The sequence below is a fragment of the Oxyura jamaicensis genome, chromosome 3 (genome assembly GCF_011077185.1).
Source record: "Oxyura jamaicensis isolate SHBP4307 breed ruddy duck chromosome 3, BPBGC_Ojam_1.0, whole genome shotgun sequence".
In the NCBI taxonomy this organism is placed as follows: Eukaryota; Metazoa; Chordata; class Aves; order Anseriformes; family Anatidae; genus Oxyura; species Oxyura jamaicensis.
In genome coordinates this window covers 48,769,203-48,794,011 of record NC_048895.1, presented here as the reverse complement: position 1 = coordinate 48,794,011, position 24,809 = coordinate 48,769,203, and the positions used below count along the sequence as shown (strand labels likewise).

The 24,809-nt window shown below is 37.3% G+C and overlaps 1 protein-coding gene across 4 annotated transcripts in view; it reads right to left on the bottom strand.

Moving 5' to 3' along the window:
- Positions 1 to 24,809, bottom strand: part of UTRN (utrophin) — a 344,112-nt gene that overhangs the window by 253,048 nt on the left and 66,255 nt on the right. For all 4 annotated transcript variants that reach the window (XR_004749455.1, XM_035321865.1, XM_035321866.1 and 1 more), the window contains exons 20-38: positions 24,567 to 24,747; positions 21,220 to 21,365; positions 19,250 to 19,459; positions 17,562 to 17,675; positions 16,111 to 16,266; positions 14,983 to 15,153; positions 12,569 to 12,748; positions 11,812 to 11,946; positions 11,132 to 11,281; positions 9,558 to 9,719; positions 9,066 to 9,194; positions 8,428 to 8,601; positions 7,652 to 7,807; positions 6,421 to 6,591; positions 4,271 to 4,450; positions 1,635 to 1,763; positions 1,280 to 1,450; positions 963 to 1,112; positions 390 to 527 (exon numbers count right to left, since the gene is read on the bottom strand). Coding sequence is in view for 3 of the 4 variants with exons in the window: in XM_035321865.1 (XP_035177756.1) it covers positions 390 to 527; positions 963 to 1,112; positions 1,280 to 1,450; positions 1,635 to 1,763; positions 4,271 to 4,450; positions 6,421 to 6,591; positions 7,652 to 7,807; positions 8,428 to 8,601; positions 9,066 to 9,194; positions 9,558 to 9,719; positions 11,132 to 11,281; positions 11,812 to 11,946; positions 12,569 to 12,748; positions 14,983 to 15,153; positions 16,111 to 16,266; positions 17,562 to 17,675; positions 19,250 to 19,459; positions 21,220 to 21,365; positions 24,567 to 24,747 (3,003 nt within the window). In the remaining variant the exon portion in view is untranslated. The remainder of the gene's footprint in view (positions 1 to 389; positions 528 to 962; positions 1,113 to 1,279; positions 1,451 to 1,634; positions 1,764 to 4,270; positions 4,451 to 6,420; positions 6,592 to 7,651; positions 7,808 to 8,427; positions 8,602 to 9,065; positions 9,195 to 9,557; positions 9,720 to 11,131; positions 11,282 to 11,811; positions 11,947 to 12,568; positions 12,749 to 14,982; positions 15,154 to 16,110; positions 16,267 to 17,561; positions 17,676 to 19,249; positions 19,460 to 21,219; positions 21,366 to 24,566; positions 24,748 to 24,809) is intronic.

Sequence of the window (24,809 nt, the reverse complement as noted above, 5' to 3'; positions counted from 1 at the left end):
TTTGTGTACATGCATCTATGAGCTACTCTTAACACAGCTTTGTGGTGGAGATACAGCCTTGCAAGAGAGCCAGCAAAGACATCTGGAGCAAATGCCCAGTTGCCTGCACCCATCTGTGTAAAGACATATTTACACCCTGGATGTATCCACAGGGTAGCCCTCTGTGAAGTTGTAAAAAGGACTTCAACATCAAAAACACTATCCCAAAACTTTGCAATGACAAAATTCATATTTTCGAATTGCAAAGATTCAGTCATATGTGTGCATGCACATTTAACTCTTCCATGGAGACTGTTACATACTAAAAAATGTTACAACCAGATTGTAAGTGGGATACCAAACGTAAGACAACAAATGAGCTGTAACTGTAATAATTGTCATAATCATACCTGTACATTGTTGTACTTAGTCTGCAGAAGCAACAGCTGCATGCGGATCTTCTCTCTCTTACTGTCCTCCATAGGCTGCTGTAACAACTGCCCTCCCCTCTGTAAAACCTCCTCAATGTGAGCTCTTTCTTGATCCAGCTAAGTTCAGACAGTTAGACAGGAAGAAGAGGAGAAGGAGAAAAAATAGCAGAGGAAGAAAAAAAAAACACATTTTGCACCATATTACTTTCACAGTAAGCAAACCTTATATAAACAACTACTTTGAGTAGAAGAAGAGGAAAGAGATGTACATCAAATTTCACTACCTGGCACAGATTATGTAAAGCCACAATAAAAATACAGACTGACACAGGACTAGATGCTCTCAAAGCATGAACCAAGAAGAGAGGGCAGCTATGGGAAAAGTATAGGAAAACTGTAGCATCTTTCCAACAGCCTAATGATTCCCTTCATTTTTGAGTTCTATCTTAAAAAGACTTTCTCAGAATTCCCCCTAGTAGTCAGAGGGAACATAACATGGACAAAACAGAAAAGGATTTAGTCAGTTATTTAATTCTCCCATTGCTCACAAACCTTTTCATCTCCCTCACTCAACTCCTGATGCTTTTCCACAACTTTTAACATGTTCTGTATGTCACTCTCAATTTTTTCCAGATCAGGAAAAGCCACTCTGACTTCATGAGGCTCTGATGTGACAGGGAGTCGTTCTTGTCCAACAAGCATCTGCAAAGTAACAACCAAAAAAAAATGTACAAGAAAATCTTTTGTAAAGATCTATACTTAACAGAGAATCAAAAGCAGGTAAATGACTTTTTAACACAAAGATCTATTTCCCGAAGTATCTGTCATTGTTTTGATACCCAATGAATATTTTGTGGCACTCTCCTCACCTTGGCACTTTTGATGTGCTGAGAGACCTTCTCAAAGTTACGGTTCAGTTCTGCCAGTTTGGGTTCAACAAGCTCACGGCATGACACTCCTCGACCATTCATTAGGATGATAGCCTGATCACGCACGTGATCCACTCTCAGACTAACATCATCTAATTCAGATGTTAAACGCTAAGCGAAAGAAAAAACAAATGGTTACACCAGGAAAAGGAACAAGTATTAAAGTATTAGCAAAAAAAAAAAAAAAAAAAGAAAAGAAAAGAAAAGAAAAAATCAGGCAGCAGACCTGAATTGATTTAATTTAGATTCCAAAATTGACTTGACAGCTTCCCCCTTAAAATGCAAGATTTCCTACCTTCACAGTTTCTTCCTTTTTGCTTGCTGACTTTTTCTCAATCTCATCCAAAAGAGCTTCAGCCTGATATAGCCAAGTACTTATGTGGGCAACGTTTTCATCAAAGATTTCCAGCTGACTCTGATGATTCTGGAAAAAGATTAAAAAGATCTATCAATGTGAAAACAAAACAAAAAAAACATAATTCTGAGTAGAAAGTAGATCAGTGGAATAGAAACTGCTATGGATACACCTTGTAAAGAAACACTGAAAATTAGATTGTACCTTTCACCTTCAGTAGGTATTTAGAAGATTGCAATTTTCATTCCATAGCCTTCAATATTATTGTTCATAATTCATAGAAGGAGAAACAGAAATAGCTGAGCTGGTTTGTCCAAATACAGACATACAGTCTATTACAACATTACAGCCAGACCACAACATCTCTCTCAACCAAGCACATTTTTTCAGTTATTGCTAGCAGAAAGAACAGTACACGTTATGTGTGGTTAGTTTGGCTTTTTTTAACTGAAAGTGCATTACAACAAAATATACATATCATAATATATGCAGGTTTTCATATTTTACTGATTACATTAAAATATTTCTTCCTCTTGGGAAAAAAAACACATTATTGACATTTTAATTAGGTCTCTTTTCATGTGCAGTCAGAAATTGTAATGTTAGGTCCAAAAGACAGAAACACATTTTTTTATGTCTACAGATATGGGCAAATTCCAAAGTTCTCACAGGAAGGTCTTAACAGAAATAGCAGTAATATTCTATGAAAAGATTTATGCCTTTACAAGGAAAGAATAATCTAGGAACAGAAAAGAGGAGACAAAGGAAAATAGGCTGAAAGACATAATACAAAAAGGCGAATTTTTGGACTTGAAGATTAATATGTAAGACTGTTTACCATATATGAAACCTGGTCAGCTGTGAAGAGGAGAAAAAGGTAGAAAGATGTAGTAGCAACTACGTTTACCCAAAAACTTGACAGCTATTATCAAAAAAATGCAGCCATGAAATGTACAAGAAGAGGTACTTCCCGTAAACACAGAAGCAGTTCTGTTGGTCAAAATCCTGATGGACAGGCATCAGGATTGATGGTACATTTCTGATCATCTTCTAAGATGAAGCAAATCTATCGTATCTAGCAAAGTACCATCCTGCTTAACCATGCAGCTTATTATTCAAATAAAGAGGAGCTGAGCTTTTGCTTTTTTAGACAAACACCACAAAGGGAGAGAAGGGAAGGATTGCTCTCTATATCAACAAACTAGTTTCTTCCCCTACAGAAAGAACAATTTAATCTAACAGTACACAAGGGTAATAAAATTAATTTAGAAGGCTTTTAGTTGTGGCTCATTCTTGCAGCATTATAAAGGTAAACTACCTTACTATTCCTAAGATGGACATCATCAGATTATGAACTGAATATTAAGACCTGCAACAGGCACTGAACAGGATCCACAAGACTCATCTTCTAGGTCTTCCCCAAAGTTTCCACAGTTTCAGCCCATATCACCTTCTGAAGGAGGAATAATATCAAACTAGCTGAACATAGCAATACCCCATCTGAAAATGTCAGTCTGATACAAAGATCTGTTGTAGACTCTTTCATGTCCATTTAGCAAAACTTGCAGTCTTAGGCTGCAATACACTTAGTCTTCCATTTATTCAGCCAAACAGACAAAGCTGGCATCAATTCAGAGTTGGCATATGCTTAAACATTTGCACTTATGGGCTGTCTGAAGGAGCAATAGGCTGATAGAGGGTCTCAAGTGCTTTGCTGAAAACAACAAGGAAGTTATCAAATGTCTATTAAGCAGCCATGATTTGGGTCCCAAGGAAGGCTATCAACACAGAAACACACACTAGTAATGCTAGAGCTTGCAAAGGTTTCTTCCAGGCTAAATAAGAGAAGCACACACCACAACATCTGGGAAAGCAATCCTTTTGGGGCTAGTTTTATTAGTTTTGTTTTTCTATTTTGTTTTCTGTTTGTGTTTATAAATCCATGACCTTAAAGAAAGTTACACAGAAAACTTAACACATGATACATCTTCTGGGCTCTCAATAAGCTGCTATAAAACAGCTACTTGGAAGAAAATTAACTCTATCCCAGCTGAAACCAGGACAGTTCACTAAGCACACTTCCACAGAAAAGACAAAGTCATATCACAAAGTCTAGGGAAAGTAAAACAGTCCTAGCACTGATGCCAGGCAAAAGAAAGACAACCAAAAGTAGAACTAAGCCAACAGCTTTACTCTCTGCAACTAAAGCAAGTTATTCCCACTTAGTCAAGTTAACAGTCTGCCTGGGATATCTACATAACTTCACCACTCTCACATCCATATTTCACATTTTCATCTCCTACCCACTAAGCATTACCCAATTCTACTGAGCACATGGCACCAATGCCTATCAGCATGTCTAAAACCTTGTGAAATAGTTTCCCACATTCCTCATTGTGTACCTCCTCCACAACCACCTTGTCATCTGCATAGAATGGATTTCTGGTTACTATGTTCCTTTAAGACCATGAGGCACCACAGAAGCTTTGCATCTCAGCAAAGGGATATAAAAGAAAATTCCAACTCCAAGTGTGCAAATGGAAAACCACTTGCAGTATTTGTCACAAGCAACTTACCAACAAGGTGTCACACCAGTCCTCAGTCCAGGTCCGAACTCTGCTCCAGCCAGCATTTAGAACACAAAGCTTCTCCTCTAAGGAAGTCTCACTCCCTTCCACTAGAGCCTGGAGCGCAGTGCAGCTTTCTGTAATGCTCTTCAGATCAGCCTTCCTCCTCTCCAGCTCTCTCAGCACATTCTGAAACACGAAGGAACCATTCACAGCACACTGCAAACTACTCCCAGTCACAAAGGCACGTGAGCCAGACATGAGAATTAAGTAGCATGCCATCTCTTGAATATCAGTGTATGGTTTCCACATGGAAAGCAGCATCTTCTGCCATACAATATCTCCAGTTATATTGATAACATCCAGCTATTTAGAAAACTCTTTGAAGTCTGTGTACAGCGTGTGAAAGAATGCATCTAATCACAAATAACCTCTAGAGTTTCTTGAGCATCTTATTACCCGTGAGTTAAATAATTTATTTTAGTTTATTATCTTAGAGAAAGTGAAAACCTTCCAAATTGCTACTTTCTAAAATTACCTCCAGAAAACCTTAGGATGGAAAGGACTACTTTTCATGCAACATAAAGGGTTTGCCCCCCTGGTGGTGCAGCATAAGAGCTCATGAATTATTTGCATTTCTTACAAAGGTATAGTAAATATAGCTCAGTAACTATTGTACATGCCTGTTTAGAAAGAAATCTTAGGAATAGTCCCACAGCAGAAGTGGAGTACTAATGACTGTTAATCCTCAAACTGGTGAGAACAGTTTGTAATTAGATGCTTTTCTAATTTTGTAAGCTTGAAATTTTTAGGTTGTTCATAGACCTACTCCAAAAGGAAAAGGTGACAGAAATCAAAGACTGGAAAGATCAGATTTGCTGGTGTGTATCAACTGACTTTTATTCCTAACTCCAACCATCATACATACAAACTTCACCAGTGTGAGAAAATGTATGCTTTTCTTCAGAATAATTAGAACTCATTCTTTTCCTCCTGTGAAAAGTTCCAATTTATGGATTGTACTGGGTCTGGCTGGGATGTTAACTTTCCCTGCAGCAGCTCATGCAGTGCTGCGCTCTGCACTTGTAGCTAGAACAGCAGTGGTATCACACCCGTGCTGTGTCTGCTGCTGAGCAGTGCTGGCACAGCATCAGGACTCTCTCTAACCCTCCTGGGGGGTGGTCAAAAAAGTGAGAAAGAAACATCACCAGGGCAGCTGACCTAAACCAACCAAAGGGATATTCCATACCATACGATGTCACACTCAGCAATAAAAGGTGGAAAAAGGAAGAAGAGGGGAGGGGTGGGCTCTCGTTGAGAAAACGTCTGTCCTCCTCCTGAACACCGGCTACGTGCGTTGAGGCCCTGCTTCAAGGACGTGGTCAAGCATCGCTCATTTGTGGGAAGTAGAGAGTAATTTCTTTCCTCTGCACTTCCACATAGCCTTTACTTGATTTGTTTTGTTATTACCTTTCCCCCTCCCTCTTCCCCTTTCCCTTTTTTCCCTTTAGTTGAATTGTTTCATTAATAATATTTCCTTAATAATTTTTCCCCTTTAATTAAATTATCATTATCCCAACCCATGAGTTGTTCTTTTCTTTACTTCTTCCCCTCCTCATCTGAGGAGGGGGAGTGAGAGAGTGGTTGTGGTGTTCAGCTGCCTAGCACGGTAAAACCACCACATGGATTCAAAAGAAAATAAGGAAATATTGGCGCTTTTTGTTTTGCAAAGTCAATTTTGAAGACAGAGCTGTTTCAATGAAAAGTTAAAAACTCAACTTCTCATTAAAAATACCTAAGAGTTTTCAATTTGCTGTCCTAGTAAAATACTTTATAGGGCCCCAAACTGTATTTCCTGAGAATTACAAGTATTACACCTATGACCTGTTAGATACACACTAAGTCACTTAGATACTATTAATACTAAATATGCAGTAATATCTTAATATTTCACTGGCCACTTGAGTCAAGATGTCTGAGATGAAACAGATTACATTCAGTAAGCTACTGTACATGACCTACTGAATCTACTAAAATTTCATCATGAGATGGGATTTAGGAACAAATTACAGGGATTTAAATTCTCAGTCACTTCCGCATAGCATTGATGTAACGTTAAAAATGTTAATTTATTCAACATATTTTTAAAGCATGCTCACCTTAGCCCAGGCAATTTCGGAATCCAGATCAGAAAGCAAGCTCTCTGAAGTGGACTTCTGCACTAGCTCTGCCTCAGTGGTAGCTAGCCACTCTGACAAAGAGGAAGCCTCTTTCTTCATTTTGCGTGCCAGCTGAGATGCTCTTTCAAGGTCTTGTTTTCCTTCTGTGACCTACAATAAGAAAAATAAAAGAAAGAAAACAAAAAAAGAATTTAAAAGAGCAAAAATGAAAGGGCTAAAATATTCAACTAAAATATTCACTTGAATACATCAAATCTTGGCATTTTAAAGCTGCCTTGCACTACGAAGAGCCCTGAAAAGTTGGTCATAAACATCAGAACTTTACTATATAAAGCAGAATATATAAAACCAGAGTAATTTTAAATTAAGACTCTAAAAAAATGCACACCACTTATTTCACTTACTTATAGCTAATAATAATCACCAAACTGAAGTTTAAACTGTTTGTCATGACATTTTACCAAAACTCAAGGGGATATAGAATACAACTACAAACGCTCACATAGATAAAATTTAGGGGTTTTTTTGTATTTTTTGGACAGTCCTGATACAGAAAGCTATAAAGAAAAGTTTCACTGAAAATCTAGCCTGCCCTTGAAAACAGCTCAGTAAAGTGAATATGAAAAGTGGTGTTTGCTGCAGTATAATCAATTCCATTTCATACTGCCTATACAATTAGTCTGGTCAAACTTTAACACTTGGGAACAAAACCAACCACACAAGTCAGAAGCAATTGACATTTCAAAAAACTGTTCTTTCTCAATTTAATGTTTGCATGTACTTATTGAAAATGATACACTCTTTGACGATCTAAAAAAAATAAATTCAGACAAACAAAACTGTCATCTTACCCTGCTTTTCTGTCCTTCCCTAATTTATTGTCCTCATATGTTACCATCACAGGTTCCACTAGAATACACACCTTGAGCATTCTGCACTTTACAAAAATAAAATACTTTTGAAGACCCATTTCGAAGACCCATTTCAACAATGTCATCTATGAATTTAACCACAGAACACTGAACAGGCCCAAGTCTGCTTCAACATCTGTCTTAATTTTGGCAGGAAAAAAAAATTCTCCTGGATGTAGCAAATAGCCTATCAGCTGCAAAATCATAGTAAAATGTGACCTGACATAAAAACAATAAAGAAGGGAATTTACATGCATAAAAATGCATGTAAAAATCGTATATAGATTTAGTTTTCTTACCTGTGCCCCCAAGTCATTGTAAAGAAATTTCAATGCTGTCAGTTGTTCATCCATTCCTTTGGGATTATCTGTCTGTTGCTTCTGTACAATTTGCCTTCCTGTCTTGATGACAGTTTCAACCTCCAATTTCACCTCACTGAGGGTTTTATAGAGTTTCTAAAAGCAGAAATATGTACAATAGTGATTTATTTGTAGTTCAAATTTTCAGATTGCTTGATTTGGTGTAATTAAAATCTGAGCTGTGGATTAAGAGCAAATCAAAACAGGTAACAGTGGGCAATGAGAAAAATGTCTGTCAAGTATATTTCAACCTCATGATGTTCCATAATTTATTCCATTTTCACTTTTATTTTTACAAAAAGTATATTTTATCCCACTAGTTTAGCAGTGTTTACTCCATAACATCAACACATACTGCAAGGCTAACGCTGCAATCTGTACTAGATCTTATGTACAGTATTTAAACAAAACAAAGAACCAAGCAAACTTGCCCCTGGAGTCATGCCTTTTCAACTACCACGAGCCAGGAGTTTATAAAACTCAGGTATTCCACCACATCTTGTGATCAACAAGCCACTACTTCTATGTCCATATTCTCACTCAAAATAAGTATAGGCTTTTAGTTTTCTGTTGTTCTGTTGGTGCTTCATGGAAAGTTATAGCAGTGTTTCCTTCAACCAGGAACTGAAGCTAAGTTTCCTCAGGAGAGGGTTTAGGCTAGAAGAACCACACATTAAAGAACCAATCCCAGTGACTTATGAACACTGTGTACTTACCATGCACCTGTCCAGATGAGCTTGGATTACATCTGGGTCAGTATCCTTCACATCCAAGACATGAAGTTCTGCTTTTACACCATCTAACACCCGCTCACAATCTAACATGCGCTGCTCAAAATTGGCGGGTTTCTGAAAGAGCTGATACTTTGTAGACACTTCACGAAGTTTTCTCTGTTTTAATGAACATTATGTTAAAAGTTTGACTTAAATTAATATTTGTATTTTAATAAAATATTTAAAGCGTCTCACTCTGCAGGTTTTAACCCATCTCTCATGCCACCACAACTCAGTATGCATGTCAACACCATTTGCCAAGCCAAATTCCATCACTTATTTCTAATCTCTATCTGTGGTGCACAAGAGCTATAATTCTCTCTTTCACTTTCAAACCATACATCCTACTAAAATGTGGAGACTTTTTAACTTTCAGTATTTTTTTTATGATACTTAAGCTTCTTTATTGAATTCATTTAGTCATCCTTGTTTCCTAATGATAGCATGTAAAAGCATATGCTTATTTATCTTTAGATTTGGTCAAACACACCAAGTAACATACAGGCTGACAATAGCAGTGTGTAATTGAAAACCACCAGGTCTTCAAATTTAGATTCTGAGTGTCACCCTTGTATTTTTACCTGCAGAGCATCCAGCTGAGTTCCACCTCGGGGAGATCTGCATTCAGGTGAAGCAGGAGGGAAAGTGCGAGCGCTTTTCTTGAGCTCCTCTAAGGTAGACTCGTGAGCTGCAATCTCAGCCTGAATTTTCTGCCACATCATAAAAGTATGGGAAAAAGTGTTACAGGACATCCAGAGGAGAGGGGAAGAGACGTTTGCTTACTGCTTACTAGTCACCAGAAGTAAATCTGCTCTGTAAAAGTTAAATGCTATGTAGCATTTATTTTATTTTAAATTTAAGTATTTAAAATATGGCTCTGGTCACAGCTTGCTAAATTGAAAGCTATTAAGATTGTTATGCAATACAACTTGCTTAAAGCAGGAAAACAATCCAGATTACAAAAGCTTTCACTTAGTACATCAGCACAGGACTGAAATGAAATACTACATCTAAGCTGAGCAATATTATCTGAAATTTAAACTGCTTTGTAGTGGAAAGCTATGCTGTAATACCTGGGCCTCCTGAGGCATCTGAAAGGCATCTATCCTGTCGGTCAGATACGATGTCAGCTGTCTGTCTAGTTCTGTTAAGTTTTCTTGCAGGACCTGCAGCATGTGGTCAGTTTCTCGCATGGTCTGAAGCTGCTGTTCCAAGGCGATCTGCCGGCTCACCGCCTTAATGGGACAGAAAGGTAAGGCAAGAGGAAGCAGTTGTTCATTAAGAATGATATTAATCTTTCTCAAAACAAGGTGGGGGAGATCCAAAAAAAAACTATGCCAGGAGGACTGTATAAAAAACAAAAAACCCTGCTATGTAATTTATACCAGCAACTGACAAAAAATAGTGACATGAAAGGAGAGTTCTGCTGCTAGACATAAGATAGTGAAAATAGGCCTCTTCTGTCACTTCAGAAGGAAAGTATGCTATTAAAATTAGACATTTCAAAAATTACCTAGTCATTGGGAATCAGGGATTTTGTAATACACTACAGCTTAGTACTGTTTCCTGTGTAAACCTGTACATTTTCTTTCAGAACAATAAATTCTGTCTTTCTGTTCAAGTGTGAAAACAGAGTTCACATTTCCGTCTCTCCATTGCTCCTCCCTTCAACACAAAAAATTCTAAGTTCATCTGAAACAGCGCTACCTGCAAGGGAGCACATATTCCCCATTAGCACACACAAGCCAGCAGGTGTGTACACACAACCACACACACTCAGATTTAGCAAGCAGGCAACAGCCCAGTATGTCAGCACTGTAGCTGCAAAAGCTGATAGCTTTCATATGGCAATGAAGTGCTGCAACAGAAAAAATAACACTGAATGTTCATTTGCCTGATAGCATGTAGCCCCCAGCTGAGGGCAGTGCATTCATGTTGCTCGCTGTAATGAGAATCAACTGAAACTCTGACTACATTTTGGTATTGACATTAAAAAAAAAAAAAAAAAAAAAAAAAAACACCTCTTGTTCTACCAATCTGGCAAGAAATCTGGCAAGGGCCTGCATTACCAGGATAGAGAACTCAAGAACTCAAGTAACAAATTTATGCAACATGAAATACAGCTAGCCCTCTTCTACCCAGTAAACCTAGAACAGATGAGACTGAAGTATGAGAAGAGGAAGGAGCCGTAATAGATGAGGAATGGAAAGAATGCTTTCTGTCTGTCCCTTATTTCTGTGTGACATTCCTAGCCACTTTAAAGAGTGAAAAAATCACTATTCATGTTCTTCATTTTTATGGTTACTGAGCAGCACACCAGTATTTATGGCAGTAGTAAGGGAATATTAACCTCCGTTATTGAACTGCCCCCTTGAGATCAGAAATTATTTTTTAGTCAGATTTATCTGGAAAATGTGGAGGGAGGTGGGAGGAAGGTGGAAATGCAAATGTGCAAAACAAAACATGACTGGAACAAGGTGAAAAAATCTTGCTCTTAGGCCATTATTCCAAATTGAAAGCAGCTGGCATTTTTCCTCTTTTCCTGTACTGCAGTCCGCACCCATGAATTTAGCTATCTAACAGGAATCATTTCAGCCCACTGAGCAGAAAAACTCAGTCTTCTTCAACCCTGCCCCCTAATTCTTACCAAGTGACTCAATTCTTCATAGCGGGCATTGAACGCCTCCAATTTTTCACTGATGATATCATCAAGAATCCCTCCATCAATCAGTGTCTGCCCAAGTTCCCGAATCTGGGTTCGATTATCAGCTGGATGACGCAGGACTGATTCCAGGGACTAGAAATTAGCAGAGAAATTTTTAAAGATCAAGGCACTGAATATTTCTGCACTTTTAGAGGTGGAAATCTGGCTGCATGCACAGATGTTTGTACACTTCAAATGTCTTGAGAGTGCTCTAAAAGCATGATTTGGTTATGGTTTAATCCATGATGACACGAGGCAACTACAGTTGTTGTTTTGGTTTGGATAACCAAACTTCACAGCACTTTTCACCTATTCATCATTATTTCATACGGCAGTGCTGGAAGGAATTAATCAATTTACACAGGACAAAAGACAGCATTCAATTTTACCTCTTCATGGTACCAAGTATGGCACAATAGTTACAAACAACAAAACGTCTTTTTGGGGGGGAATCTTAAAAATACCCATTCCAATCTCAGAGTAATATGTTCACTTAACGTGAAGAATCAGAATATTCTACACAAAATTCAGTACTTCACTGAAGTGTAGAATTCACGTTTTGCTTTTTTTTCGTTAAATATGACTATCTGAAAGTCACTAATCTTACAGAATGACTACAATACCTCAAGAGCGTCATTGACAACATCCGACTTATCAGACAGATTTTCTGCCATTTGCACCCTTTCTTCCAGAGTGTTTAGCCAAGCTGTTTCTAAATCAAGATACTGAAGCAGCTCAATCCAACAGGACCACACCTCCTAGAAGCAACAGGAAAAACTGCAATTAGCCTAAAATGCCAGGCACAGCCTATATATACTACGAACAGCCCAAAAAGAAAATATTTGAAAGATATTCACCTAAAATAGGCAGGTAGAACACATTCAACAGTACATTCCAGACAGAAAAATCCACAGCTACTGCATATTTCTTTTTACCTTGTTGCTAAAACATAGAAATCTCTAAATTAAGGCTAAAATATCAGATATCCAGATTCTTACAATAATTTAAAAATATAACAAAATTTATCCACTCCTCCTGAAATGTAGGACATACACAGCCTACCCCAAACTATGGCCAACCTGTTCTAATTATCCTGTGCCAACCTGTAACCTCTGAGAAGTTTCCTTTTGTCATTTAGGAAGAGGCAAGGATAGATAACGGAGCTGTGAGACAAGGTTACTTATTTGCACAAGTGTTGATTACAGCACAGATTTTAAAAGCAAGTTCTCACGGATTCCAGTCTCAGAAAGGCACCAAAGCAAAATGCATTTATATCAAAGTTACTGGATTCAATGACACCATCAGACATTTTCAGCTATCTCTATTTTTTATGTCATCTGTCTCAGTTTTGTTTAGTTAGTTTAGAGCTATCACTCTTACCTCCAAAGTGTGGCATTTCCCCCGGATCCGATTACACAGAAGCTGGTAGTTCTCCAGCACAACATTCAGCTCAGTTGCCAGCTCCTGACCGCCAGACGGCACTTTAGCAGCCAACAACTTGATGTTGTCTTTGAGAATCTTCACCCGCACCTCCTTCTGTAACACATCCTCCTTCGCTCTCTGCCCAAAGAAACATATTACACAATTCATTTGCCATGAATTCAGCTATTCACCATTCAAACCATAGATCAGCAGTTTAACTTCTTAAGTGTAGTTGCTGAAGTAGTTTTGAGCCTGAGCACAGCAAAATATGGTGTTAACTTATAAAGAATTCAAATGTCATTAGTGAGCATCAAAAATCCAATTTCATTAAACATATAGCCGTATTTACCATTTGCAGTTTGTTCATTAAAAATCCATGACTCAAAGCCAAAAAAAAATAAAAATAAACAGTGTTACTTCCACTCTAGCATACAGATATGAAAAAAGAGAACTGAAAAAAAAAAAAAAAAAACACTAGGGATTTGGCAAACACAAACTTATCAGGGAGAAAAAGGAGGTAGGGTGAATTTACAGAAGTTTCGAGACTCATCTTAGTAACTGTCTCCAAAGTTATCCAGGAAAAAAGCTGTAATTACCCAAGATATGAAACTAAAAAGTTAGGACCTCTCCCACAGATGTTGAGTGGGTTGGAGGACCATGCAAAAAGGACCAAGGAGAAGAATTTCTTCAACCTAGCTGCATTCAGAAGAGTTTGGTAAAAAACATACAGGATAAGCACAACACAACTCCCAGCACATAGGCCTACAGAGATTATATCATTGGTTCTTGAATTTTGCCTTAACCACAATTTAGGAGGTAGGATAGCTGGAAGACAGATAAGAGAGAGACTTGGACTGGTCTGCATGTAGACAACCTGAAGGAAGCAGAAACAGAGATCGTCCTTCATCTCTTTCTTTTCAGGTTTCAAGGACAGTTCATGAAGCTGAAATACCTCTGATATGTAAGGCACTGAATTTTATAGTAGAGTTCAGCACATGACAGCATTATTGTTGGGCATGCTGTTCTAGATGTGTAAATGTAAATCAATCCAAAAAAAATCCAGTTAATGAAAAGGTAAAGGATAGAAAACTGGGGAACGTACTACTTTATGAGAGGATTATCAAAACCAACCTACCCTCATCTTAAATTCACTCTTTCAAATTAGAGAGTTTCAGTCTTCATTCAAATGAGAGCAGAATTAGGCAAGCTGGAGTGTTTTTCAAGACCTTATGCACGAAAATGTTCCTGGTCAAATATACAGAGAACACTCTTTCCCACTACTAGAGGCAGTCCCAGCATAATATTCTTAATGCAAATACAAGATGATATGCAAACGTTAAAGCAGGCTTACAGACTCACTGACATACCTGCCAAATTAAAAAGCACAGAATACAATCTGGATTTGACAGAGGTAACTGTGCTAAGAGTCTCTCTTAATCAAGAGGGTTCTTTCTTTTTCTTGGCATGTGTTTAGCAGGCTGTCAGACTATGAGATCTCAAATGGCTTCAAAGGACATGAATGTATTAAAACACTTGTAAAAAAAAACTGCTTCAGAAAGCCCCTTCAAAAAGAACAATTCAGAACTTCAAGTAGATTTGTCAAAGCACTTGTAAAGAGGGGAAAAAATCCTTTATTTTATACTCCACTGCGTAACACTGTAGTGAATACTCAAAATATTTGTCAAGACATGCCTGAATTCTCATTAAATCATTTAAAAACAGAGAGAATTACTGTGTACTCTGTACATACATCCAAGAAAATTACCTATCCAACTGGTAATTTACATTGAAACAAAAATAACTCCTCCTCCCCCATTATTTTTTTTTTGGCCATGGTCTCAAAATTACCAAGAAGCAAGGACCAGCTTTTTTTTGTTTGCAACAGATGATGAACACAAGATAACCTTCACAACAAAACTGTTTTAAATTGTTTTTCTAAATATGGAGCTACTATATCACAGGACAAGAAACCGGAGCCCAACAGTTGAAATCAGAATATGTTTTTCCAACTGCTAATTTAGGCAGATAGAATAGCACATTTTCTTTCTTTCTCAAGTTTCTTCTCCTGTAATAAGGTTCCATATTCTCGGGGTTAAATGTGCTATACATAGCAAGCCTGGCTTAGCAGGCTCTGCATGCCACTATTCATTATGAAATCCCTACGCCTTGTAGCCAAATAGAACATCTGCTTTTATAGTTTGTGCTTTAAAACAAAAAAAATCCATGAAGCAAAACTGAAAAACACCGCTAATCTTGCTGTGACCTGAGCTCCTTTCCATACAGATAACAATTCCACAAAAGGTCAGGCCCTAGAAATCATTAAGTTTTGTTTCCCTTTAATCAGGTCTCTATAATGACCTGGTATTCCTGACCTTCATTTCCTCCACTGCATTCTCTAGCTCTTCAGGGGACTTGTATTCAAAATCTTTCTCCAAATATTCTTCTTCAGCTTGGGTCATCCATTCCTGCATCTCTGCCAAATCCTTCTTCAGATTTACAGCTTTTTCCTGACTTTCAGACAGGCGATTTTTCTGACTAATGATCTAGAATCCAAGGTGAAAAAAAGAAACAGCAGTTTAGGTACTTATATATCCTTTTCTACATGAAAAACTACATGTCTTTGTTAAAACATTTGCTACCAAAACATTTTTCAAGCCTTTTTAATTAGCAAAAAGAATAAAAATTTTATACAGACATACACATTCATGAACCATTTTTATCAGATCAACAAAATCTAGAAGTGAAGGAAGCAGGAAACATTTGTTTTCCCGATGTACGTAAACTGGAGACAATCCCTAAGAAAACAGTCATATTTTGCAGGGGGCTAGGGGAAACACTCTTCTGCTCACAGATATCATATTGTTAGATACATCTTTATACAAAGCACTTAAATTCCTCCAGACCTCGCTTTTTTCTCCACAGCCCAGCCAATCTGGATCAAGGTTCATCAACAGCAAGGTTCTCCTCGCCAGGCATTGCAACTAAAGAAAAATGTTTCTACAGACAGCAGAAACCTTCCACCCAAAAGAAACACCCACATACTCCAGACTGACGTGGTAGTCTATTTATAGCTATTTATTTTTCAAAGCTGCTTGGAAAGAGGCTGAAATTACTCAGGTTCAGAGTAATATTCCAGATTTCAGGGACAAGAGAAGAAGGTCAGGCTTTTTTTTTTTTTTTTTTTTTTTTTTTTTCCCTGAAAAGGGATAAAGCAGCATGAAAGCAAACAACTTCATTTTTCTCTACAAGCTGCTACACTGCAAGCAGCACATGAACTGAGAAGTACATATATTTAAACAAAATTACTGTTGCACAGGTATCCCCTAACACATTTGCACTTGTGAAGGATTTACTGGGACAAGATGGATTTCAGCCACTTTGGTAGCTGAACGAGTAAAACATATTCATCCAACCATTTCACTGCTTCACCTCTTCACCGCCCTAAACTGAAAAACCAGCTGCATTAACAAGCAAGCACTAGCAACATATGGAGAACTCACCTGTTTGCTCAGTTTTTCCCATTGTGTCTGGCAGTCTACTAGCCTAGATTTTGCCCAAGTATTTATGCCTGCAATAGGCTGACTTCTTAAAGTAGACTCTACTTCTTTCATCTCTTTCAGTGATGGTTCAATCTTCTCCATTTCATTAACAAACACCTGAGCATACAGAAAGTGAATTTATGGAATACCAATAATTTTGCAATTTTTCATTATTTTAGAAAAACTTTAATAAAAAAGCAGCATGATGCTGTGTTCAATACCAGCCTGTTCAGAACGATCCTTCAGTGGCCCAAAACATCATAACTGTGCAACTAAAAAACAAAATACAACTTGCTGCACACGGTACAAACATTCTCGCATGCTAGCTGTCAACAATGGAACCATTCAAGCTTGAAGACAATGTGCATTAAATACCCTGATGTTTCTAACATACCTCATGTTCTTCCCCTGGAAACAAACATTTGAGGGTACGCTGCAGTCACTTACTGTTGGATGACATTCTATCTGTGATCATTATGTGGCGCTAGCTAGGAAGGAATCTTATTTATAAGGCACATACAACTCCTAAACCATGGGAGTTTCATCACCTGACATATTTGCTTTTTATTTTTAACGTCCTTGGAAGTTTAATGCAGAAAGCACTTTTCACTCATAGATTCAATTCCCATATCATAAAGTTAGGAAAAGTATAATTAATAGCTTTTACACAAGAGATAGTGTCAACTTGAAGATGAGTATTCGTAAATATAGTGAAGACTCTGAAAAGTACACACTGCTATAGAATCAGAATCAGAACCATTCCGGTTGGAAAAGACCTATAAGATCATCTAGTCCAACCTTTAACCTAGTACTAAAGTACAACACTAAACTGTGCTACCAAATTCTACATCTCCATGTTTCTTGAAGACCTCCAAGGATGGTAAACAGCAACGTTAAAAAATATTAAGTGTTGATATTGCTGTTGCCTCAGAAAGATACAGATGGCAGCAAAGATGGGTAGTAAAATTGCCTACATGGAGCTCTGAATCTCCATGCATATGCTGGCTTTATTAACTGAATGTCAGCTGTGATTCTTCAGGTCTCTGTCTCACGAAAGTCATCCTCAGTTCTTTTTTGTGAGGGCTCTAGTTTTTTTATTATTATTATTATTATTTATTTTTATTTATTTATTTTGTTTGTTTGTTTGTTTTGTTTTTGTGGGAGAGCTCTCATGGAGAAAACCAGATGGGTAATAACAGTACCTGGGCTGAGACAGTGGAAATGAGAATGGTTTGCACCCTCTTAAGTTAGCCATACAATGTGCCCTGTGTAATTAAAATGTGCCCTGTAAAGCCTGGCAGGCTTTACTGAATATGCCATGGACAATATTTAATAATAGTAGCAAAACAATAATAAAGAGATGCTAATCATATTATTTATTTCAAAAGATTCCATAGAAAAACAAAACTCACCGTGTACTGGTCAAGCTGTCTTTGAAGTCCTTCGCTATCTCCTTGAGCAGTTTTTTCTGTTAGTAAGAAGTCTTTCACGCTATCCATCCACTTCTGAATGACTTTTGCATTGGCCTAAACCAAATATAGTAACAAAGAGTTGACAATGCTGTCATGAAGAGTGTACGGCTGTTGCATTTCAACAAATTCACACGAGGGACCTGTCTGAAGGCGGAAATTACATTTTCCTCATAATATTAACCACATACAATCACCTTCACACTGTTTTGAGAGGCACGTTGCACTCCAAGGAGGAGATATGGCCTTATAGATATATATGTGAGGAGAACAGGAGTGAGCAATGCTAAATAAACTGGACCGGTAGAAGCTATGCAGACAAAGGCTTGCAGAGAAACACAGTCATAAAATAAAGAACTACACAGGATTAGACTAACTAAAAAAAAGAAAATCTAGCTGCTTGGGTCTAATAGCTGTACTCAGTACAGCAATACACAGAAATAAATTAATAAATGCAGAATTGCACAGTCATCGATCTAAAATTAACCAGCTGCCTTAGATCCCAGGGTAAAACAGGCAGGGTTGGGGACCGGAGGTTTGCCATCTCCTTTCTACACAATTGTGGATGTTCCCAATGACTCTTGCAAACAAAACAAGCACCACAAATTAGAAATAGGAGAAAGACTTTTGTACTGATTCAGGTTAGGTTATATGGTTGCCATTTTTAATAATATAGTTGAACTTTTTTTAATCAATACTTTTGGGCTACTTGGTTGGTTTAATAGATGGCATCTTTTTATTTTGAAACAATGGTCACAACAGAGCACTGTTACTTAGAAGCAAAGTCCAAGTTCATGTTACCACAGAAGACAGCACATATTTTTCTTTAAAACCTTGCAGTAAGAGTTCTTTCAATATCAACACATTACACATTGCTTTTCAGAGGAAAAAAAAAGTCAGTGCTAATGAAAACCCATTAGACTAAAGTCAAGTTTATTTTTAGGCCAATGCTACTATTAGAGGTCAAATTCAAGACATTTTCTTCATTCCCTTTCCTTTTGGGGGGAATTTCCTGCAGCAGATTAGCCTGAAAATTATTTTCCAACAAAAAGACCCCAGGAGGCTCTAACAATGAACTGTGGCTTAAAAATTATATATATATATATATATATATATATACACACACACACACATATTTATATATGTGTATATATATGTGTATACACATATACATATTTATAAAGGATGCCACTTGACAAGGCATTTTACCATATACCTAATTTAGCTTGCTTACAGAAAGCTGCTTACAATTCAGCTAAACTGAATTAAATGGGATTACTCACAAAGTTAGACACATTTAAATAACTTGCTGAATCACAAGCCAAGTATACAGAAGTTTAATGAAGTAAATGCTCTTGCACTGCACAGGCAACTCATTACCAATGGTCAAACACCCAGCACAGTACAAGGGTAAATCTAGTTCCAATCCCCCTGCCGTGGCCAGGGATGCCATGCACTAGATCAGGTTGCTCAGGGCCCCATCCAGCCTGTCCTTGAACACTTCCACAACTGTTTCTCATAACCATTTCAGTTTTCAATCAGCATCATTTGGATGCAGGAACATGAAGAAAGAGCTAAAAAAAAAAAAAAAAAAAAGAGTTGTGCAACAACAACAAATCCTTTTGTTTTACCTCAAATATTCTCAACTTGGATGTAATTTCTTCCAGTAGTTTAACATCTTTTGAAGTCTTGAGCTTTAACTTGTCCCAGTGCCCTTGCACATGCCTGAACTCTTGCGTGTATACTTTGCTTATATCAGAAGCCTGTTTCTCCAAAGCTTTTGTTTCTTCAGCAAGTTTTTCTACCCTAGGCTTCTGGGCTTCCAGTGTCTCACAAACAGTCTACAAGGAGGGATAAAAAAGATATGTTGATAAGGTTGCTTGCAGTATCAGACATACAACATTCACATACACATGCAAGTGCATCAAAGGTTTCATTGCACAGAATATAGATACAGTAAAGAGCTGAATTACAGTGACTGCAGTGATTGGAGCAGAAGTGTCCAAACAGGGCAGCTCTTTAAGCAGCAAAACCTTCAGCTGCTCTGCTGGAGCAGTAGCAGAGATTAGAGAATGGCCTCTAAGGCCTGGACACATAGCTAAACACACACAGGCACCTACACCTCTGCTGTGCTGTGTAGTACTGGCACTCAGGTTGGCAAAGCAACGGCTACACGACACTGCAGTCACAAAAACAACTGAAATTTAGACACACTAGGAGCCCAGTTTTTTCGTTCACTCCAGATGTATACGGGAACGGGGGGCAGGGTGCCACACACACAGCAGTGAGCGTGTGCTTCCCAGGTACATAACGTAAAATTATTTTAATACCTAGCTGAAATGAAAACTCTGGATGCCTTAGTTTTGACAGCTACTCTTCCAGCTGGAATAGGAGGAGGATACAAACAAAATGTATTCACTAAGGTATTTCTGATGCAAGGAATCACACGAGCTGAATAGTTATTTTACCAGTATTAAGGAAAAGCAAATGGAGATGTAATGCAAGCCACGAAAAAAATGCTGCTGCTTCATTAAACTGGGCATTTTGGTTATTCTACTTAAAATGTGTTTAATAGAGCAATTTGGAATCAAGATATGAAATCATCACTTATTTCATGAATTTAACTTAGTGAGTATGTATATACATTTAACATATACACATGGGATGTGTGCACATATATTTTACTGGATCGTACTGAGGAAGAAACCTTTTTTTGGTATGCTTATGTTCTCAATTTTACTTCTTAATTACAGGAAAGAAACAGGATAAAATGTACCATTTCCTCTAAAATAATAGGCAGTGAAATGGCAATGAGACTGGGAACAGGGATTTGTGTTCTGATCTTCCACCATACTCCTTAAAGCTGCCACACTGACACGGTATGTCCTTTCTGGTTAATTAGTCTCTGAAGAAAATGAGGAGGAGGGATCCAGAAAGAAAAGACAAACCTCCAAAGACTAAAAGCCACTGCAATTCAGCCGGCATACCAACCAAAAAATCTCTGCCAGCTTTAAACAATAGAGAAACACCATCAAAAAAGAAAACCAAAGAACATGGAACTTTTTTTAATCTGCCAAACAGAAAAGGATAGAAAGACAAAGCCTTCCCCATACCCAGAAACTGGAATTCCAGAGATGCTCCAGAACCATCTGCAGCCCTCTTGTGTTGTCACACAGGAGAAAAATAAATACATCTGTATTTCTGAATTCAGCATTATTCTACAAAAGCAGCAGGGGAGGGAGCAGGGATCTGCTTGTTTTTTCCCTCTCCCCACTCTAGCCCTGTTATTTATAAGGCAACTGTCATCCACTGATTTTCATCTACATTATATGTTCACAGTAGGAAACAAAATTCCATTTCTAGGCTGAATTTGTGCATCAATTAATTACCTTTATTGCTCACAAGCAATTTCCCTTTGAAAGACAATCTTGAGGCCATAGGAGTACAGTTACCCTCTCCTGACACCTCAGTAGGATGAAACGGGATGCAGTTGTTATCGAGGTGAACTTCAGAGGCAGTTTCACCAGAAAGGCATCCATCCCACATTGGGACAGTGGCAGAACAAGCAACTTCCTTGCTTCAGTGTGAAGGGAAGGATTACCTTTGTCTGCTGTAAGGCCTTCTCAACCTTACTAGGGTCGCTCAGTCCACTAGCGATGGCCTGCTGCTTGCACTCCACCTCACTCAGCACATCCTTCAGCCTCTGCAGAGAGTCCACGTAGTCCTGGCTAGGCTGGCTTTCTGTCTCTAGTATTGTTAAAGAGAGTAATTAAACCAAATACAAGGCAAGAACATAGACACTAGACCCAAATCATAAGACGTGAAGTAGCACAATTACGTAAAGAAAAAAATACAAAGAAATCATGTGAGATATACTTGTACATTGAATCCTTCTGAGATACCCTAACGCTTCTGCTATTAGCAACATTTTTTCCTTTAAGAAAAAAGATTTTTCTTATATAAAGCTCAATCCCATTTTATGTAATTAACTACCTAAATCACTTGAAGAGGAGGAAATCAATAGTACTTGGGCTTTTGCGCACTTAAATCCCCTCAACTTAATATTTTTCATATTAATAATTTTTAACAGATATCTACTATTTGTGTATATATGCACACACAGGTATCTACTATATATAGCATATAAAGTATGGTGCCTGTAACAACTATATATTAAAGTTATATACACATGCTACATATAGTAACTACATATAAAAAGTAATATTTTATATAAATATACACAAAAAAGTATTATTTTAGTAGTCGGTTTATGTATATAAATGGTATGTATGTATGTGTGTATATATATATATATATATATCAATGTGTATATACACACAAATACAGAATAGTAACTTTCAGCATATTGCCAGAATAGATGCACTATCTGGGAACACTGAAAAGAGAATTAAAGTTTAGATAAAGCATCTGCTCGCAGTCTTTGCGCCTCTGATTTCAGTCAGACCTGTCCTCTGTGGAATCCCACACAGGAGGCAGCACGTAATACTGGAATTTCAGAATGAAAACCTCAATTTTCAAAAACTGCAACAAACATGGGTTTAGCTGTAAAAACAGTACTATGGTATGCACATTCTCTGGCCATGGATTCCTAAGCAATTTCATCACTGACACAAGTGAAAATTAAGTTAAGCCTTGTTCTGACTCACCAGGTAGCTTTTCAACAGCTTGCTGTCAGAACTGTCATGCCATTTATAACTAAGAAATGAGTCAACATTTCTAGAATCACAGTTACCTAACTGGCTCTTCTCAAAAATCCAGTATCAATTCAAAGGGAAAATAATCAGAGTTTGCTATAAAGCAAATAGGAGCACTGTCACTAAAATACAACAAATCCTGAAGGAGAAAAAAATAGTTAATAGTAAAAATAGCCTCCCATAAATTAAAAAAATAAGTCACAATTCCCATCAAAAATGCCATAGAGATGGTACTACATACCACTCAGTCAGGGAGTTTTCAGAGGCTCAAAGAACAGTGATGAAAGGAGTTGGACTTACTGACATTAGGACAGTCTGCCAAGTTCACAAATGCTTGATTGCTATCACTAGCTGTTTCTCCCCATTACACGGTTCTGGAAATCCTTTCAACTTGCAGCAATTCAAACTATGTTGTAAACAAACAAAAACCTGAAACCCTAAACTTGCATTTCCCTCGGCTTTTAACTATAGGCAATCCACAGGGAAACTTTCATTAAAAAAATACACAAACGCAAGTTTAACACACCAAGATACATAAAATGTTTTTACTGAGTAATAACTGGTTCAGATATACTAACAATGCCTCAAGTCATTTGTGATTTGAAAAAGAGTATTCTAGTCACATCGTGTAATGATTTTATTGTTATTGCATATGAACCAACTCATAACAATCATAAAATAATTATTCTTCACAGTAAGAATGAAGGTATATGCTGTAATTTGAGTATAGCAGACGTTACTCATACAGTTTTCTGTGCTGATATAACTGAAGTATTCATGCCTTACTGAAGCTCACTGTTATAGATGACCTAGTAATTTAGTAATTTAGTCTATTTTTACTCCACACGGAATAAAGTGTTAATGCTCTTCCATCTGGGGCTATTAGCAAAATGCTTCCTCCCATTTCTCAGAAACAAATTTAAAAAAATCCTTATAATTTTGTGTTCTTTGTATTCACCTGTAAAATATTAACAGAGGTATGTACTTTGTGCACTATATTAAAAATCCTTTCAGAGTCAGCATGACTGGTTTGAAGGTTCATATAATGACATTTTTAATGCAGCAAAAACACAAGCAGAATGTGCCTGAAAAGCAAGCCAAATAACTTCAAAGATGGAAGTTCCAAGAGGAATTATGTACAACTAACATATTCAACTAAGCTGTGAAAAAAAGAATAAATTCCACACGTACATTTCAATTTTAATCTTCCATTTTCCATTTCTAGTATTATTATTTATTTCTGTTAGTGGCAGACCCACACAACTTTTGAAACTATATCATTCACCTTAAGTATGTTTTTGCCAATCCATTAAACATGGTTTCAGGAATGCTGCATTATTTGTGTATTTAGGTACATTTGAGAATTATTATTTTACCAAACAATTATCTAAAAGAAAATGGTTTAGGTACATTTGAGAATTATTATTTTACCAAACGATTATCCAAAAGAAAATGTTTTCCTAAACTATTAACCCCTCTTTTTTAATTTGTAAAGGCTGTAAAAAAAAAATCACAAACACAACTATTTTTTCCTGTTTGGACCACAGTTGATTAGCATCAGTTCTGACCTTTCTGTCTTCATGGAACAGAAACCACCAATTAGACAACAAGGAATAGTGCCATAAGGAAGCAGATTCAGATTTGCAACTTTGTTTCCCCTATTACAAATTTTGTTCCAGGGGAATCCTAGTTCAAAACTGGGAAGGAAAACCTTAGACAAAAATACATAGTGTGTGAAACACTCCTTCACTGATCATTACAAAAATATTCCTTCCCTCTAATTTCCTTGTACTATTCTTCTTAGTATTCTTTCTTTACAATTTCATTCCCAGCTGCATTTGGAAATGTCTAATATTAAACCTTTGACAATATATCATCATTAACTAATGGAAACTAAACGATCCAAATACTCTTTCAAAAAGCATCACCACATCCTGTGGCTGAAAGGGAAAAGTAAGATATAAAAAAACTCAAGGAAGGTACTGTCTTTCATAAACATCTATAAACTCTGAACACTTTCAGGGTGACTGCATTAATTCCCAAGTCTCATTAAAGACCAATATGTGGCAGCTCTGCTGTGCAAAGGTTCTGAGAGCATCTGATTGTTTACCAAGACATCAAAAAAAAGTACTATTCAAGGGAAAAAGAAAGGAAAAAAGAAAAAACAAAAAAAAAAAAGGAAAAAAAAAGAAACAGAAAAGAATCAGCAAGACCTATTTAAAAGAGCATTTACCTTTCTTCAACTGCTGGTGACGTTCCTCTAGTTTCTGGCGAGTCAACTTGAAGTGATCAAGAAAACCATTCAAGCTCTCCTTAATGAAGTTTGGAGGCATGGGTTGAGAGGTGAGCACCTTGCAGGTGGCTTTCAGGTGATCCAGCCGTGGACTCAGGCTTACAAGATGAGTTAACTCCCGCTGTGATAGAGTGAAAACAGAATCAAATCATACCTTGTTAACACAAGGGTTTTAGTAAGCTC